The sequence below is a fragment of the Cariama cristata genome, unplaced genomic scaffold (genome assembly GCF_000690535.1).
Source record: "Cariama cristata isolate BGI_N322 unplaced genomic scaffold, ASM69053v1 scaffold3693, whole genome shotgun sequence".
Classification (NCBI taxonomy): Eukaryota; Metazoa; Chordata; class Aves; order Cariamiformes; family Cariamidae; genus Cariama; species Cariama cristata.
The window spans coordinates 1-19,353 of record NW_009607624.1 but is presented as its reverse complement, the minus strand read 5'-3'; the positions used below and the strand labels follow the sequence as shown (position 1 = coordinate 19,353).

Genomic DNA, 19,353 nt, shown 5'->3' with positions numbered 1-19,353 from the left:
GGACTCCACAAAAGAGACATTTTACGCTCCAATGTTTATCTCTTTCTTTCAGAAATGATGGAAGCATTTTTGATGGGCTGGTGGAAGAAGATGACAAAGATAAAGCAAAAAGGTAAGTTTTTAAGTTATTTAAAGCTAAGAAATGTCCTATACTTGTACACTTGAACTTACCAGGGTGATTTCTGAGCAATAAAAAAGTGATTCTTTTATAAATAACCGTATTACTTGACAACATTTCTTTTACTGTTATTCTTTGGATATGTTGTCTATTTATAATTGTGGTTCGATGATTTGTATTTTTGTAAAAGAGTGCTTTATTCCAAAGGCTTAAGTGCACCCCTCGATGAGAAGGAGGAAGCCACTCTTCAAAAATGGTGTCTGAGATACGGAGCAGGTGTTTTTGTGACAGTTCTCACAGCAGAAATTCTTAAGAAGCTGTTTGCATCAGGAGCCTGGCAGTAGTATGCAGCTTATTATAAAAAAGTTTCATAGTTGTTATAAAACATTTTCTGTTTTGTTTTTCAGAGTATCTAGAAACAAGTCTGAAAAGAAACGTCGAGATCAATTTAATGTACTTATTAAAGAACTGGGTTCCATGCTTCCAGGTAATGCTCGGAAGATGGATAAATCCACTGTACTGCAGAAGAGCATTGACTTTTTACGGAAGCACAAAGGTAATTATTTGTAACAATAAAAAAATATTTGTAAATTCTTGTAAATTTTTTTAATAATATTCACTTAGTACATAAAACATTAACAGTTTTGCAGCTCCTTTAAGGAGATTGTCAAAAAAATGTAAAGAGCTCTTGAAGAAAGATATTCTTAAGATCGTAATTTAGGTAGCAGAGATATAACTATATTTTTGCCAGTATTTGGCAAAAGTCAGTACTAGTTTGTTTTTTTTTGTCCCATAGTTGTCAAAGAAGTCTGTTTCATAAAGAGGAGCATTTATTTTTTTTTAAATAACCTTGAAGTTTTTTGTTCTGGACAGATGGAGACCTTTAGAATATAGTTGCTTCATAAGGTGCAAGTTGTCAAAGTTTTGCTTCATAGGAAGACTACTCATCCATCTCAGTGGAAGTACTTGCTGGAAGTACTTACGATATTTAGATAAGACTAGTTTGAACAGTTGGTTTGTCTCTCCAAGTTCTACATAAAGCAAGATAAATCACTGAAAAAGCCAGTCCAAGGGAACTTAATGCTCCCTCTCTTCTTGTCAGGTATCCACACAACTGGCTGCTTTAACAAAGATGATAAGGCAATAGGGCATTGTGGTCTCCAGCAAGTGTTATTGGGTAGGTTTGATGAGAGGGGGTTGGCATCCAGTGGGCATACAGACCATGAACATGGGAATTTTCTTTTTCCCTTTTAGCTGGAAAAAAACCTGGAAAATCTATAAATACTTTTAGCTGAACTTTCTAATTTTCAAGACATATCCACTGGTGTATCATCCAATGAATGTGTGTGTGTTGGTTTGTAAACTGTCATGTGAAATATCAAAACGATGAATGTCTTTGAAAGTCATTGTTATGTTTTGTTTCTCTCGTTGTTTGCATCAGCCGATGGTGAGATATGCCCAGATATGTTGTACTGAAGTCCATTACAGATCGTTATTTCTGTCACAAAAAAATTCTTCCACCAAGCGTACACTTATTTATGACTCTTTGATATTTATGTATATAAAAAATCCCTGTTCCTGCTCCTACACTTGTTCTTAATATGGCACCTTCTGGTTCACACTGCCAAAACCCCAAGATTAAGAATTCAAGAAAATGAACTCTTTCACTAGTTAACCCATTTCCCTGAGTAATTTCTGAGCATGCATACTAATTAGAAAGCAGTAGGGAGAAAAGCAGCAGCTATAAGGTTATAAAATAAAATAAGTGAAGGATGAATAGCTCTCTATTTATCAACAGTATGTGTGTCAATTTAAGGTATGTTAAGGTATGATAGATATTTTTCAGTGCTCTAGCATGTCTCTTCCATTAGAGTTATGGTTCAGGTAGCACCAGATGATTATTGAATAGTGACATTAAAAGGGTAAACATAACAATTAATTAGGGACGGAGGAATAATTTATGTGAGAATTCATAGATTTGGGTTTTTTTTGCCAATTAAATATTGATTATGATGTTTTAATTCTCTGAGACGTGTTTGTCTCATAACAAAAAGAAAAGCAGTGTGAAGGCTCCTTTTCTGTAAAAGTCAGTTCTGTAGGTTCTAAGGCCTTTGCGAAAATTGGATCTGTTTCAAAATCACTTTGTCTTCTATTGATGATTCCTATCATACAATATAGAGTGTAGAATGAACACGTGTGTCAGCCAGCCAGCAGCACCAGTTATACTTTTTTCTTCAAAATGCTTTCTGAGATTATTTTTTTAAATTTTTTTTAGGATAAGGGGACAAAAAGCAGCTCCGGAGATGGATGCCTTTTAGGGCATGGTGCTTTTGTCCTTCAGCTGGTGGGACAGAGTGCAGCTTTGTGTGACTACACTATTGTATTAAGGTCTCTAAAGCTCTGGCTGCCTATGCTTACTAGTATTGCTCTGCACTGGTTTACATTAAAATGTTTTGGACCAAATGTTGGCAAAGGTCAGAAGCATGTTTTGCCTCCTGATGTGCTTGGATCTGTTGCAGCAAAGCAGAGCGACCCTAGCAATAAATGAATTCGTCAGCACTGATTAGCTACATTATTGTTGAAAATCCTACTGTGTTGAGCCACCAGGTTTTGATTAACTGTGTTGCTTCTGGTTTTTTGTGGACCATTTCCACGTTGGCCAGGTTTGGTACTCTGGCGGCAGCTCCAGATGAACTATCTGGTTATTGACCAGTGTGGATTCTGTTCCTCATTGGGAAAAAACAGCAGGCTAAACACACCGAAATTACATTACTGAGAGCTTCTCCTTGGATAATACTGCCTATCATCTTCCTTTGAATTTGTAAACAAGAAATTTTTGAAAATTATGAAATACTGAAGAATTTAGCTGCTTATAATTACAACTAGTAGGTTGATATTAATACAACCTACGGATAAATACTACAGATCTTGGCCAAGCTGACCATTTCTTCTGAGGATGCACAGTGCTGATGCAGAATTACTTCGGATCCAGGATTTGAAGAGTGGAGTTTAATGTGCAAGTTTGGCTATGCTCCTCTGTCTAGTATCTAGCTTGGGGATGTGACCTCAGTGCCATTTATCTTTGAATGCAACCTTCAACCATAATTTTTAGGTATTTCTGTGAAGTCACCAAGTGAAACAAATTCTCTCCCGTGTTACTTTGGCTCTGTTTTCCAATATCATACTTGTTCTAATTATGGGAAGTGTAAAAGAACACCTGTACTTGTGGTTAGATAATTCAGAATGGTTCATTAAAGGCATGAACTTCAGCTTTTATTTAGTATAAATCCTTTCTACTGCAGAAGCCAGACTGCCTTTTTTTTTTTTTTTTAAATTCTGAAGTAGAATGGTTATATGGACCAGAATGAGCCACTGAGTCAGACTTTTCCAGTTGTGAAGTGGAGATTATCTGTGTCCTGTGGACTGAATACATTAAGTTCCTTGAATTTGCCTCTACTTTGGTGGCAGAGCTTTTCATTTCCATCTCCTTTGACTTACCCCTCAGTGCTCAATATATTTGTTCTGACTGAAAAGTTAGGTTTGGGATTATACCTAGGTTATCCTTATTCTCCAGCCCACTCTTACTGCTTTGTGATGCCATTTCCAAACAGATAGCAAAAACCTGATCAATTTGTCTTTTGTGAGATCTGATTGTTGGAAATTCTGGTCTGTCTTATTTGTTGGTATTTTTTTCCCCTCTCCTTGGAGCTCTCCACTTCTTGCTAGTTTCTTGCATGGTGTTGCTGTTGTTTACTGTTCTTTTAGTTAGATCTAAAGCTCTTTCCTAAAGTTTTCCTCCTTCAGTCTGGGAACCAGAATTCTGGACAGTTCCAGCCCTTTGCATATTTAACTCAATTTTGAGTTTTTCTGTGCTCTTTGAACCGTCTGAACTAACAAACTAGCTTACAGCCTTTGTAGAGACTTGTCCTTTAGAAATCAAAAGCCTTAAAGACATGGTTTGGTTCTTTTGATTCATCTAAATACTTGATTCATGATTACTGGTTCAACGTTGTTCTTACATCCAGTACTTCTGTAATGCCCTTGTTACTCATCAAAACTTAAGTACTACACCGTCTTGCTTCTAGTTGTTTCAGTTATCTTTTGATAATGAAATGTCAACTTGGAAAACCCGGAGTCTGGTTTTGCTTAGCAGCTATTGTTTCTCTCACCTATGTTTGGGAAGTTAATCTATGTATTTCTCTTAAACCCTAGAGGAATCTCTGTTCAAAATTCATCTCTGTGTACAAATCAGACAGTAATTCTGCAGTGGAGTCTGTCATGCAGCTCTTAACAGTCTTTGTTGAAAACCTAATCTTTCTTGAATGTAACCTTATTTCTTTACAGAAAAGAGGGGAAGAAGAGAAAGGATAGTGACAATTTTTAGTGCAAAGGTTAGAATGACCAGCATTGGCCAAGATACTTGAGGATTAGGCATTTTAATGACCTAAACTGGTCAGGAATCTTGACTTTCTAAATCTTTGAAAACAACAGTCCCAATAAAACATTTTATTACAGTCTCAGAGGAAGGAGTATTTTTCCATTGTCAAAATCCATTACTTACTGTCATTAACTTCAGCATTACTTTGGAGTCTGGCAGGACTGTAGCACAAACAGGTAGAAGGAAAGAGAAGACAAATCTAATTATGACATTGGGGAGAAGACATTTATTTTCTTTTTAAGGAACAACATCTATATGTAATGAATGAACAACAGAGGAGACTGGAGAACCTTCTACTATTTCCTACTGTGTACATGTAGCTTAGTGGGAAAATAATGGCTTTTGGAAGTGTGAATCCTTATATTGTATATATGTTTGATTGTAGAAATTACTGCACAATCAGATGCCAGTGAGATTCGACAGGACTGGAAGCCGACATTCCTTAGTAATGAAGAGTTCACACAGTTAATGTTAGAGGTATATTATTTCTGTTTTTCTGGGAGTAGAATATTTCCTCATAGGGAGTCATTCCATGATGAAATTTTTCAGTTTGATAGCATAACTTTTTATTTTCATATTTTAATTGTAACAATACATTTTCATGAAGATAAACAGTCAAAATCCCTATGTATGCAGAGTAATGCAAAACAGTTTTTCTTTTAACTGCATTTTGAATTCCGTAAAACATTATAACAGAGCGAGTCCACAAATTAGCATATTTACTGTCAAAATAAAGTAGATATTTTAAATTAACAACATAAGGAAGGTACTAGTTAAGTAAAAAATTCTTATGCATAAATGAAAATCTTAATTATAAAAAAAGCTCCACACATCCATGTAACTTGTCAGCAATAAAGTGTTTAATTTCTTTGCTTGTTATGCTTTCCAAAAATGGTGTGTGAGCATTACTTTGCTAAAGAAGGTTACATGAATAGTTGGATTACTACTAGAAATAAACTTTCAGTATAAGCTATCATTTCCTTGGAAATGAGGATAAGTCATTTGTATCTTGTTAGTGAAACAATTTCTAATAATAGTTAAATGAAAAATAGTAAAGTAAATGAATAAGCACTTTTTATTTTCATTCCATAGTTAAAAATTTTCTTTGAGGCACAGATTTAAGAAGTAAAAAGTTCTGATTTTCTATATTTAAAAACTTTCAAAAAGGTCCTCTGTGGTGAATTTGCATATTTTTTCCAACAAGTTAGTGAAGTAGTTGTGTCTGTTTTTGAACGTTTTTTGGTGGCTTTTTTTGGTGTTTCCCAAGTGCTCTTACAAAATATGTCTGCAACTACTGACTGAAAAGCTAGAGCAATATGATATAAGAATTTTTTCAAAGATGTGAACTTTAAAATTTCCTGTTTAGAAATACACTTCTGTCATGCTTTTATGTTTGGTAATGTTCAACTAAAAGATAGTTACGTTATGTTCAGTGGAAATAAGTTTGAGCTAAGTAGAAGATAAGGCAGTCAGAACTGTATCTTACTGTTTTCAAATATACCGTGTCAAAAATACCGTTTTTCTCAATAAAATCTTGCTACAAGTTTCTTCTATTGCGATACCAAAATTTGTTGATTTTACTACCTCTTTTACTTGTTCTGCTCTTAGTTTATCCACCTCTTCTTGCTTTTGTCACTAGCTCATTTTTCTGAGTTTTCTGATGTTTAAAATGATGATGGAATTAAAAATAACAGGCAGACAGAGTGGGAAATGGGGGAAACAGTGGCTAGCTGTGTATGGACTTGCTTCTGAAACTACAGATTATTTAAGAACAGAACAGTATGGGAATTTTAATGCTTGTAGTGTAAAAAGAAGACTAAGAAGTTTTAGTAGTGGAAGGCATTCTCATTTTTATAATAAACTAAGCTAAAATTGGTCTAAGTTGTTTTCCATGTTGAATATAGCTTAACACTTTTAAATTACTTTGTTTCTTTTTATTTAACTGCTCATTATTTTTAATTTCAGGCTCTTGATGGTTTTTTTTTAGCAATTATGACAGATGGAAATATAATATATGTGTCTGAAAGTATAACTCCCTTACTTGAACATTTACCAGTAAGTACAAATTGTTTTCAGTGACATATCAGTTTGTGGATGGTGTTCCGCTATCAGTACTAATTAATCGTTAGCCTTTTTGGCATTATAGACAAATGCAAGATTTTTCTTCAGCACAACTCCCTCCTACTGGATTATCTCCCATATTAAACATCTCCTTTGGAAATACAGAATGCAGCCGGCACTCAGGCAGGATTATGAAGTGCCAGACTAGCATCAGTTTCTCTTCAACATAGCTGAAATATAACACAGTTGACTGCAGGAGAACCTTTAGAGTTCACATCTATCACAGCCTCTGCATGAATCAGAAGAGTATTTCTAAAGAGCTGTATCCTTGGAATTTTTTTAAACTACTTTTTTATCCCTTTCTTGCCAAAGAACTCTTATAAGAAATACATTACTGCTGGTTCTGCTTTTTAAGCTAGGTGTATACTTTGGGTTTTGTCATGTTCACTCATCTTTAATCTTGGTGGCGTTGCTCCTTGGTAAATTTCACATTTTAGTTTTTAAAGTTACCTTTGAAAAATGTTATTCTGAAATGAGGCAAATTAGTACTCAGAAATGCAAACAACTGATGAGTAAAACAGTGAGTTCTTTTCTAGGAGAGAAGGACAATTATTGTTAAAGGCTAGTTGTCTTACTGTGATAAAAGTATTTTGTAAAACTTGGAGTGGCATATTTAAAAAATGGTTCTGCAAAACACAAATTCCCCTAAGGCATGCATGACATCAGCCCGAGAATTTTGAAAAATGTACAGGTAATTGTGATTTAAAAAAAAAAAAAAAAGTAGAATTTACCAAGTTCTCAGAGGCACCTTTGTTCTTTGCTTTTAGGTGTGATTTATATATTCTAAACATACATTCTATGATCCCTCTTTTCTGAATACTTAATCAAATGTATTTATGCATATAATCAGTTGTTCAGTTTTGCTGCATTCATATCTATTGTCTCCAGCTTTGTGTACCTAGCTGCAGAACTGATTATAAAATGTATTCATAAAATCAATTGCAATTGGATATAATTATTGGTAAGATAATAAACTATATGATGTAGGGAGGAGCTGTCTTTTGTTTCAAGATGTCATTTCAATGTATTAGGTGCCACTGACAGGTTACAGTGCCCTACAAAAACAACCTATTAATTTCTAATTAAAATGCTTCTTTATTGGAATTGTTCCGTCCTGGGGAGATTAATATAAGCTCCATTGTACTTTAACATGTATGTATATCTGCTGTGTTCATGGCGTTTTTCATTAAATGGTTGACAGTGTCAAAATTAAGACAGATCAAATGAGATTTTTTTTTTCTTGGAAAATATGCATGTATATTCCAGCAGGTGGCTTTGTTGAGTCAGTAATATTCTTCCGAACTGTGAAACTGTTTTGCACTAAAACAGTAAGCTTTGTGACATTGTACGTCTTGCATTAGTTTAATGCTTATTAAATCTTTTTCTTTTAGTCTGATCTTGTGGATCAGAGTGTATTTAATTTTATCCCAGAGGGGGAACATTCAGAAATTTATAAAATATTGTCTTCTCGTCTGCTGGAAAGTGATTCATTGACACCAGAATACTTAAAATGTAAGTAGTTACTGTGGGTTAACCCCGGTAGGCAGCTCAGCCCCACACAGCCGCTCCCTCACTCCCGCTGGTGGGATGGGGAAAGAATCAGAAGGGTAAAAGTGAGAAAACTCATGGGTTGAGATAAAGACAGTTTAATAGGTAAAGCAAAAGCCGCATGAATAGGCAGAGCAAAATCAGGAATTATTTTGCTGCTTCCTGTTGGCAGGCAGGTGTTCAGCTATTTCCAGGAAAGCAGGACTCCATCACGCATAATGATTACTTGGGAAGGCAAATGCCGTAAGCACAAACGTCTCTCCCTTCCTCCTTCTTTCCCCAGCTTTTATTGCTGAGCACAATGTCATATGGTGTGGGATATCCCTTAGGTCTGCTGTCCTGGCTGTGCCCCCACCCAGCTTCTTGTGCACCCCCAAGCCTCCTCGCTGGTGGGCTGGGGTGGGGTGAGAAACAGGCAAGACCTCTGCACTGTGTGAGCACTGCTCAGCAATAGCTGAAACATCCCTGTGTTATCGATGCTGTTTTAGTCACAGATCCAAAACATGGCGCCATATGAGCTGCTGTGAAGAAAATTAACTCTATCCCAACCGAAAACAGTACGGTAGTTGTGTTAAAATAATCTACTTTGTATCAGATGCGATCAGTTCTTTTCTTCCAGTGTTATTTAAGCAGAAACATACGAGTGAGCCCTGAAGAGCAGAAGCACTTTTTTCTGTTGGTTTTTTTGGTCCTCTCCCCCAAAGAGTACAATTGTCAGCATTGCATTGCATCTCACACTGTGACTTTCCCATTTATTAGAAATGTTCATCTTGTTTATATGGCTTCTATTTAGACGGTTGTAGCAGTTTGCAAGAAGAAAAGCATAGCAGCCTGATGTGTTTTGGAAGTGCATGCTTTAAAAAACTTAAGTTTAGGGCAGCTGCTTCTTTAAGATAGCTCTAGTTTTCAGGGGTTTTTCTATGTCATGAGCATTTTAGGCCCTTCATGCACAAATTCTAAAGGAGGTCTCCTTTTCTTTAGGTTAGTTAGTATCACACTGGTTAAAAGCAGAGGCTGTAGCCATTTGTGATCACAATCTCAATAAGTATGCAGGTTATTGCTGTCCATTTCATGCTGCCTGTGCACTTCATCAAGCATATAGCCTATTAATTTATTTGTTCTTTTCTCAGCAAAAAATCAACTAGAATTCTGTTGCCATATGCTGCGAGGAACAATAGATCCAAAAGAGCAACCTACATACGAATATGTAAAATTTATAGGAAATTTCAAGTGTTTGAATAATGGTAAGTAGTTTCAGCAATGTTAGAGTGGAATACGTAGGCAGCTTCACAGCTGAACAGGCTTGGGACCATTGTGCAAAACTTAACGATAAACTAAAATCAGTCTTTCAAAAGAGGACCTTGAAGCAGAGTTATAGTATGATATTGTTTTAATGAAAAAGAAGAAAAATTGCTTATCAAATATTACAGGTCTGTGCTTTTGAATGCAAAATGTAGTAATTATGCTTAATGCTTTCAATTAAAGAAAACTTGTATCTTGTAAAACATTTTTTAAAAGAATGTAAGAGAAACTTAAACGCTTTAAAATAAAGAGCCTGAATTTAGTTAAACATAATCCATACTTAAGCAGGTGACTAAGTAACTTGAAGATCAGTGCTTCTGAGTACTTGGCAGTTCTCGTTATGCAGTGAGCTGGAAGTAAAATGTAGGTTTTCCCCATTTCAGTTCTCTGCTTTCACTGACAGGAGTCAGTGAAGTGGATGGGCCAGTACAGTTTTCTGCACTGAGTTCCTTCTCTCTTCCATTGAAGTTATTTTTATTAGTTATGTACTAACATTATTCCTCTGTACTACATCTCTAATCTGTTTGGCCAGCCTGTGCTGGCTGTTTACTTGAGAGGCATGTTTATTTGGTCAGCTAGACAGGTGTGGTGTTCAGTGTGGTCAATAGTAGGTCTTCATAAAGATCACCCCCCAAAATATTATCAAAATAGTATCTTGTAAATAAAAATACTTTTTTTTTTTTAATGTGATACCAGTGTTTTTCCTCACAAAATGGGAAGAGGTTGAGTCTTAGTGCCAAGTGCAGGTATGTGATATTATAGGAAAGCAAGAAACAGGCCTGAAAGGGCCAAATATGGTGCTAATCTTGGAAAGAGGAGTTGGGAAACTGCAGACCTATTGGTTGCAATTCAATATTGGAAAATATTCCAGAACAAATAATTAAACTGTGTGTGAGCTTCCAGAAGCTAGCAAGGAGCTGACTAGCAACCGTTGTGGATTTTTCAGGTAGAAATAGCATCAAATCAATTCAGTTTCCTCTACCAAAGAGTAACACGCTGTGTGCATAAGAGGACAAATTGCAAATCAATAATGGACTTTTTTAATATGCTTTTGACAGTTGCCATATTCTGTTCTCACAGACATATAAGGGAAGCATGTGTTAATTGAAATTGCTGGAGAGTAGCTTCAGAAACTGGTTGGAAAGGTTACCAGTGTTCAGCATCAAAATAGAGTTTTAATGGACTTCTGGATTTGTTCAGTATTTTCATTAATGTTATGAATAATAGAACATAGTTTGCAGTCATGAAATGATGCCAGAACACTAAAAACAAGATAAGAATTCAGGTTCAAATTTAGAAAAAAAATTATTTTGGGGAAAAACCCCAGGCAAATTGACTAAGAACAAATACAAGTTACTACAGTTAGGAGTAACAAACTATATGAACAAAGGAAAAGGTTACAGTCATCTAGATAGCAGTCCTTTAGAAGAAGGAGTTACTGTGGAATGTAAACTGAAGACGAGCAAATCACCATGACCAATCACCAAATTGTGAAAATGCAATAGCCTTTCTAAAATACAGTCTAAACCACATGAAATAATCCCATTGCACTTCTTAGCACCTGTATGTCCTCATCCAGTTTTTGACACTATTTGTCGAGAGTAAGTAAAGCCATTGGAGAGAGTTCAGAGTAAAGCAGTGAAGGCGATCAGAAGTTTAAAAATCTGACTTACAAGGCAAGATAAACTGCGAAGAGCAAAGGAGAAGGGATAAGACAAAGAGGAAGGGAATTACCTGTTTTCTTTCTGGTGGAAAGAGCAAGGAGCTGTAAGCTTAAATTGCATGAAGAAACTTCAGTAGAAGTTCTAATCCAGAGCTGAACTAAAACCAGTTAGGCTTGGAAGAGCCTGACAGGGTTTTGACGTCACCATCATTAGATCTTAGTAAAGATAAACTAAATTGATATCTACTGGAAATGAAAGATAAGGTTAATCTGTTTTGAGATCTAGTCTGTCCTTTGCCCCCTTATGATTCCATCCATCTCTGTGATTCAGTAAGTGAAATTTGTTTGTTCTCAGCTCAGTGTCCTGATTCTTTCACCTATGTAATTGTTTGGTTGTTCTGTTACTCAATATGTCTTCAGCTTGTGTTATTTGAATGTGATGGAAGCCTAGAAAAGAAATACTTACCTCAGAGTTCAAAAGAAAAGGTTAGCAAAACCTGATACAAAAGAGAAGTTTTAAAGATGTTTTTGAAGATGTATTCTAGCAGTCATTCTAGTAGTCACCAAGAAGGATTAGAATTGTTACTAGTTTCTTAAAACTACTTTGTCAGATAATATCATATTAACTGTGATTTTAGTTCTTTGAGAAAGTTACTTGATGATTGTGTTCCTGTTACTACTGTACAACCACTATTCCTGTGCATATATGCGTATATATTATATGTAACATTTTTCTTAATGCATGTTAATTTATTAGCAAACCACATCAGATAAATATCGGGCCATTTGTCTTGTGATATTACTCCCATTTTCGCCCATGCTTATATTGTAATCTGTGTTGACCTCTTCTCCTCTGTCTTCCCTCAGTTCCCAACTCAGCGCACAATGGTTTTGAAGGAACTATTCAGCGATCGCACCGGCCTTCATATGAAGACAAAGTTTGCTTTGTAGCCACAGTTAGATTAGCTACACCTCAATTTATCAAGGTATGTACAAATGAAATCACTTTTGTATCATTTTTAAAGGTACTCTGAACAGGAGAACTTCAGAGGGAATGCACATACAATTTCAAATATTGTTAATGAAAACTGTCAGGAATATTATATGAAGCTGAAAGTGTCTGTGTTTCTTACTTCACACACAAATAGGTGAAGTGTTATGCAAAGCATCAAATGAAGTTGTTATGGTGAATGCCATTTCTAAATAGTCATATAAAATAGTAACATGCAAGAAATAAATTTAGAAGTCCATAGGAATATAATTTAGCAAGTTTAAATTAAAATGAAAGATAACATCGAGATTCCATTTTCACTGGAGAAATTAATAGTGAAACTTGGATGTGAATTTTATGTTGCTGATAGTCTTGCTGTAGTTTGACACAGAAGCGAATCTGGTAGGGCTTAATGAAAGCTTACATTACTTGTCAGTAACTGAGAGTTGGGTTTGAGGTAATAGAACTCTTTCATTTTGTTTCTGTACTGTTACTCAGTTGTTTAAAGAGAACATTTTGCTTAACTGCTAGTGTACAATGAAGGTATCTTTCCAAGTTTAGAATTGGATGTGTGTGAAATTTGTAGTTTACTAAGTATAATCCTATTCCTCACCAAAATCAGTTAAAATAAGTGTTCAGGATACAGTACAGGATAGTCTGTGATTGTGATTCAGATTATATGTTTTATACAAATATATTAATCAAGATGCAGGATAGTCTTCTATCTAACATTTGTCCTTGCAATTCAGTTGTAAAGGAATGCCATGAAATATATGGTTAAGCTGCTGTCTATCTTGCAGAACTCTTTGAACATTTAAATATTTTGCCTGTAAGTTGAAGATTGTTGGTGGTAGCCTCTGAAGACATGTTCTATATGCTTTGCACTTTGAAAGCATAGTAGGGAGCCTGTGGAGAAATCATATAAACTTCTTCAGTTCTCTGAGGCTGAATAGGAATTGGATCTCTTCAGACTACATGCCAGAGAAAGTTTATTGTTTATTTTTCCTGAAGCCATGGAAATCTTTTATCTGACACTTTTCTTCCCTTATGGGTCTAAATAATGTTCCTGTTATGCCTACAGTTGATAGAGATGTTAAAAGTGTGATTTTTTGCTTTGTGAAATACTTGGAGAAAAAAGACCAACCTGCAGTATTTGCAAGTATTTCTGTCTTTTAAGGTCTGTCAGTTTAGACTGTACTATAGTAAAACTTTTGTGTTTCCTACTTGTGGAACAGGACATTTGGGAGTTGAGGAACATCCATTTATGATCTTTCAGAACTCTTCGTCTCCTGAGGGCAAAAGCCTTACAGATTATACTCTGGCCAAAGTTTCATTCCTGTACCTGAACTTCTGAGCCCCTAGTGCCTAAGGAAGTTTTCATGTTACAGAGGTTTTAAGATCCTCTCAAGGGTTTCAACTAGTGCTGTTCATCTGGGAAATCTTCTTGTGAAGGAGACTAATGTTAGAGTGAAGAATTTTAATCTGACACTACTTGTTTATAATCTTTTGATACCTTCTATTATTATTGAGGCTAGCATTGACTAGACTCTAGCAGATAAGTGTTACGTCAGGAACTTTACCGTCCCAGTAACTTTACTAACAGATGCATGAGGCAGCTAGTAAGGAGATGTGTATTTTAGTACTGGATTGCCTTATTTATGATAGAATCTGCCTGCTCATCTGCCACTTTTTCTCTTTATTTCAGATGGTATATGGTTCTGGATTTTTTTTTTTACCTAGAATGTAATTTCTCAAGGATATACAGTGGTTTTGCAGAAAGCCATAGTGTTCGTGAGAATAATCTCTGAAAGTTCACATTTTTATTTTCTGCATATGACCCCACCACTTCTGTAACAAAATACGCCACAATTTTTGCTCCCCAGTGAAGGGATTTGGCTTTATACCTTCTTTAAAACATTTGTCTTGCATTTTGGCTGGTAAATGATTGAATCCTATCAAGAAGGCAGGATTAATCCAGCCAAAAGGATTCTACCAGAGTAAGTTTTGTGACAAAGGAAAGTCCTTTCTTTTCTAGATGCCTTGTTGACAACTTCGACAAGGTGCCTTGTTCAACAAGATAGCTTCTGCCCAGGTGTATTTTACAGTGGAATATCATTAATATAAATGCATTGTGTAATCAGATACTAACCTGCTGCTATATCCTCTCTAACAATGATTTTTTTACTGTGATTTTACTGCCTGCACTTACTATTTTAACTTTTGTTTTAACTGGTGCCAAAATAATTAGATTAAAAGAAACAGCAACCCAGAAGTGTATCTCAAGGATACATGGTTGCTCTGTCATTTCTTTTACATTGCTATGACTGGTGCTTTATTAAATGCTGAAGTCTTAGGAAAGTAGATGAGCTTTGGGTTTTAGGAACAGTTTCAGTTTTGAAGGTTAAGTCTTGCTAACTGGAAGTCACACCAAGAGTCATAGATTTTTGCCCAGAGTGATTTTTGTTCATTACCTCCATCATATAACTCACTTTCTAGTCATTGTCTTTAGATTTTACACTGATGAAGGTGAGGAAAAAATATTGCTTAGATATATTCACTTTTTTCTTTCATAGAAAGGAAACTTAGAAATATCTATTTAAAGAACTGCAAAATACCCACTTAAACTCTTTGTATTATAACCTGAAAGAATGAAAAGGAAGGTGATCCCTTTGTAGGAACAACAGTTAGTCGTCTTCTATATTTTTCTGCAGGACTATTTTAGTTATAGATGTTTGCAGAGCAGCATTGTGCTCATCAGTCCACATCGGTTGTGAATGCTATGTCAGTGCAGCAGCAGCTTCCATATTTTAGTCTTTACAAAACTGTTGTGGTATCTCATCATCAGTAGATTCTACTGTGTTTCTGGCAATTGGAATACTGTTGCAAGCTCCTACAAGTGTGACAAACATGTGCAGGTGTCCAAAAAAATAAAGATTTACAGATCTCTAATTTTATTATAAATCCTTGAGGGGTGTATTTGTATGTATGCTTCTATTCCATCATCCATCTTTCTTCTCGTAAGGCAGTACTAGAGGAGTTTGCAAAAGAACCGACTGGCTTGGGGTACCAAGCTCCATGGCTGTCTCAGCACAAGGCACAGTACTTGGTGGGGCATCTCTTCCTCTCTGAAAGGGGACAATAGAAATTGACTGACATGCACTGATTGCACATATGTCTGAGCGGAATACGTTTAAAATGATGTACAGAATACCTTCAGGATTTGTTGTAACAGTGGAAATACATTCTCTTACATTTCATGAGTTCTAAATGTAAGAATAATGTATTGTTTGTAGTGCGCATCTGTGCCCTGAAGCCAAAGTGATTTAGAGTACTCTGTTCGCTAAAAGGAAGAATCCTATTCCTGAACTCAAAATAATGTGTTCATCTTTCTAATGTTAGTTTTTACTTATTATAAGCATATACTGTAATCAGAGTGTCTGGTGGGAGTGTTTCATCTCTTTGTTTGCTTGTTACAAGTTAAAAGCGTAACTGCAGGAACTATTGATTTCTGCTTGTACTACTGTGTGTGTAGATACTGAGATTGAGTTTAATCTCATGCTGGCGTTGTTCCATTTAAATCAACTGAGCGTCAGCCTGGCACAGCTGAGATTAGATTCTACTTCAGTACTGTGCATCTAAACAAACAAAAACAATGAAGCTGTCTAAGAAATAACATTATAACGATTGTGGAGTTATCTGCTAACCTTAGGAAGTCTGAATTTCGAAAGAGCTCATGAATTAGAATAGAGCAGTTTTGAGAGAGATTTTTATTTTTTTACTTTTTAGGAAATGTGCACTGTTGAAGAACCCAATGAAGAGTTCACATCTAGACATAGCTTAGAGTGGAAGTTCCTATTCTTGGATCACAGGTGCAATTCCTTCTATGTATAGCAGCAATACTAGCTGAATCACAGTGGTGGCTATAATATTTAGAGTTCACTAATCAGCGTTAACTACTCATAGCTTGTATTGGGTTTAATTTTTAATTTTTTTCAGAGCACATACTGTAAACAAGAAAACTTATATAATGAAATAATTTTGTTTGGGTTTTTTGTGTGAAAATAAAATGACATTAATTTTTTTATTAATTAGGGCACCTCCGATAATAGGTTATCTTCCATTTGAAGTTTTGGGAACATCAGGCTATGATTATTATCATGTGGATGATCTAGATAATCTGGCAAAATGTCATGAGCATTGTGAGTATGATTAAGTTGCCAAAATGAGCAAGTTTGCTTTATAGATGTTTGGTTTAAATTTTGTTAAATTGCACAACTGTTGTGGTGAAATTTTGTGATATATTTGAGTGAAGTGTCTTTACTGCTATTCATTTGACATTACTGCACTGCTGATCTTCATCTGTTTTCTTTTGATACAGAACTACAAACCAGATTTAACTGTATCTTATAATTTAGAATTTTCATTGTGGTAAATTGGAGTGCACAGCCCTATGACTAATACTTTTCCAGTCCTTCCAGTAGCATTTAAAAAGCTCTATGATATATAATAAATGCAAAAATTGTTTAAACATGTAATAGAATAAGCTTTCTGTTTAGCTATGTTTTTCTTTATAAAGCTGTATTTAAATTGTTGCACATAAATTTTTCACAATATGTAAAAAACCTCACAAAAATAGGGAGTTGAATTCTGCAGTTCTCTGAAAAACGCAGTGTAAACTTCCTTTGGTAGAAAGCTACAGTTTTAAACCTCTTCTTAGTCATTGTCATAATACTGTATTTAGACATGGTTTTGGGCCATATGAAGCTGGGAAATAATGTTTATTATGTAATTGCAATGTTTACAGCCTGGAAAGACAGTAAACTTTATTCTTCACTTTTATAGTAATGCAATATGGGAAAGGGAAGTCATGTTACTACAGATTCCTTACAAAGGGTCAACAATGGATTTGGCTGCAAACACATTACTATATCACGTATCATCAGTGGAATTCCAGGCCAGAGTTTATTGTCTGTACGCACACTGTTGTAAGGTAAGTTATTTTTAAAAATCTATATTAGAGAAATTCTGATGGCATTGGAGCTGTATTGCTGGTCTTTTTGGAGGTACAGAAATCATAGCAGTTTAAAGAATCTTTGGAAAATTTTCTGAGATACTTTGTAAGCAAGGTAGCTCTAAGAAGTTTGGTTTTTGAGGTATGTTTTTTAAATCATCCAAGAATATAGTAGTCATATTTGGTTTGTTGTTCTAGTTATGCAGAAGTTAGAGCAGAAAGACGACGAGAACTTGGTATTGAGGAGTCTCTTCCAGAGATAACAGCAGATAAAGTGAGTATCTTATATAATTTTATTTTACCTCTTCTTTCTTTCATACTAAAAATAATATGTAAGCAAGTACACAGCAGCAAGAAGTGTTTTGTCCTGTTACAGATAAAGTAATTATTTTGATCTCTAAATAATATGACTGTTTCAAATGATCAAAGAAGTCTAGGAAGAGTGTTTGTTTAACTGTATTCTGCCCATAACGCTTACGCTCCTCCTTTCAGGAGTTCATGTGCTTCTAGTTGTAGCATGGCACACCCATAAGCCCTTGTTAAGATCTGATTCCTGCAGAGTTTGATTCATAAATTAATGTTCTTCCTAACCGGAAGCACCCATAATCTGAAAAACCAAGGTCAACACACAAAGATGGCTTAAAGGAATTCACAAGAGGAAAGCAGGAGCTATTCCGTTGTGTGGCTCTGTCCCACTTCTTAGAAGTGTACAAAATTCATTCTGAATTAATGTCCTTGGAAGCTCAGCTAGTCTTACTTAGATAAGCCGGCTTGTGCAGATCCTCTGTCTTGTTTTCCCCTGGCAGTTCAGAAATGTTTTCCCATGGCAGTTCAGCAAGTTTAATCTGACAGTACTTCTTCTAGTGGAATTAACTCATCCTTTCTCAAAAGAATAAGCAGTTCAGTCATTACGCTGGTGTTCGGAGTGAACTGAGTCGCTAGAGAAGGTCAGCTCAGCAGTCAGTTTGTGGCCTGTGTCTGCATGCATTTCGGTTTCTAGGCTTATATGGCTTTGGTTTGGTTTCTTTTCCAAGGATAAAAGCTGCAAATGGAAACTGAACTTACAGATATCAAACAGGCCGCTACTTCTGCAGTCACTTGTGTAAGGAGGTTGATTAGAGACATCATGGTCTTAGGTATTTACTAACAGAAATGTACATTGTGTGCTGAATCAGATAAAATAGTTGTTTGTGTGTGTCTCTTCAGAGTCAGGACTCTGGATCTGACAATCACATAAACACAGTGAGTCTCAAAGAAGCACTGGAAAGGTTTGATACCAGCCCCACACCTTCTGCTTCCTCCAGGAGTTCAAGAAAATCTTCACATACTGCAGTATCAGATCATTCATGTAAGCACCAAGTGTTGAAAATATAATTGCCTTCCTAGTGAAGGCTTTCTCTACTTACTTTAATTAAGTGCATAACTAGCAGTTAATCGTCATTTTATGAAAAGTGTGCGACTGAAAATGTCTTTTTTGGTGGTTCAGAGATCTGCTGACTGCTCAGGTTTTCAGAGGTTGTATAGTGACTTCTACTTCAAGAATTACAATAGCAGGCCCCAGAACACCCTATTTCAGTCCATCAGATTGCATTATTGTTGGATAGTCAGAGTAAAAAAGAGTCCAAGCCTTAAGCTTTTTCTTATTCATGAAAAGCTTCCTGGAATTTAGGTATTGCATTGCAGAATTGAGATTACTATTAACATGTCTCTTTCTGTTGTAACTCTGAACATTGTCAGCAACACCAACTAAAATGACGGTGGACACTGGTACTCCTCCAAGGCAAACCTTATCTGGTCATGAAAAAACTGCGCAAAGAAGATCATCTCTGAGTAGTCAGGTAACTCTTCAGAGAAAAAATTTGTACTTTATCAGTGTAATTCACCTTTAAAAGGTATTATTAAATCCATATAACCCTTGGTTTATTTCTTCTGAAAAAACATAATTTAAACTGTAACAGTTTCACTTGGAATATGCCACTATCAGAATTGTATCATCAATATGCAACTTTGGTAGACTACATTTTAAGGGAATACAGTAATTAAGCATATAGGTATTTATTTTTTGGCATTAGGGTTTGCAAGATTGTGTATGAATCTCTGATTTCACTCACACATAACTTCTTTCTACTATTCTGCATTTTTTATATATATATATGTATAT

The 19,353-nt window shown here is 35.5% G+C and overlaps 1 protein-coding gene across 1 annotated transcript in view; it reads left to right on the top strand.

The window, feature by feature from the left end:
- Positions 1-19,030, top strand: part of CLOCK (clock circadian regulator) — a gene marked incomplete at its 3' end in the record, with an annotated part of 23,342 nt that extends 4,312 nt beyond the window's left edge. Inside the window, exons 3-15 of the mRNA XM_009696783.1 lie at positions 53-112; positions 526-674; positions 4,942-5,033; positions 6,522-6,611; positions 8,069-8,189; positions 9,356-9,469; positions 12,058-12,176; positions 15,968-16,050; positions 16,274-16,380; positions 17,024-17,171; positions 17,391-17,466; positions 18,399-18,540; positions 18,930-19,030. Coding sequence (XP_009695085.1) covers positions 53-112; positions 526-674; positions 4,942-5,033; positions 6,522-6,611; positions 8,069-8,189; positions 9,356-9,469; positions 12,058-12,176; positions 15,968-16,050; positions 16,274-16,380; positions 17,024-17,171; positions 17,391-17,466; positions 18,399-18,540; positions 18,930-19,030 — 1,402 coding nt within the window. The remainder of the gene's footprint in view (positions 1-52; positions 113-525; positions 675-4,941; positions 5,034-6,521; positions 6,612-8,068; positions 8,190-9,355; positions 9,470-12,057; positions 12,177-15,967; positions 16,051-16,273; positions 16,381-17,023; positions 17,172-17,390; positions 17,467-18,398; positions 18,541-18,929) is intronic.
- Between the last annotated feature and the right edge of the window lie 323 nt (positions 19,031-19,353).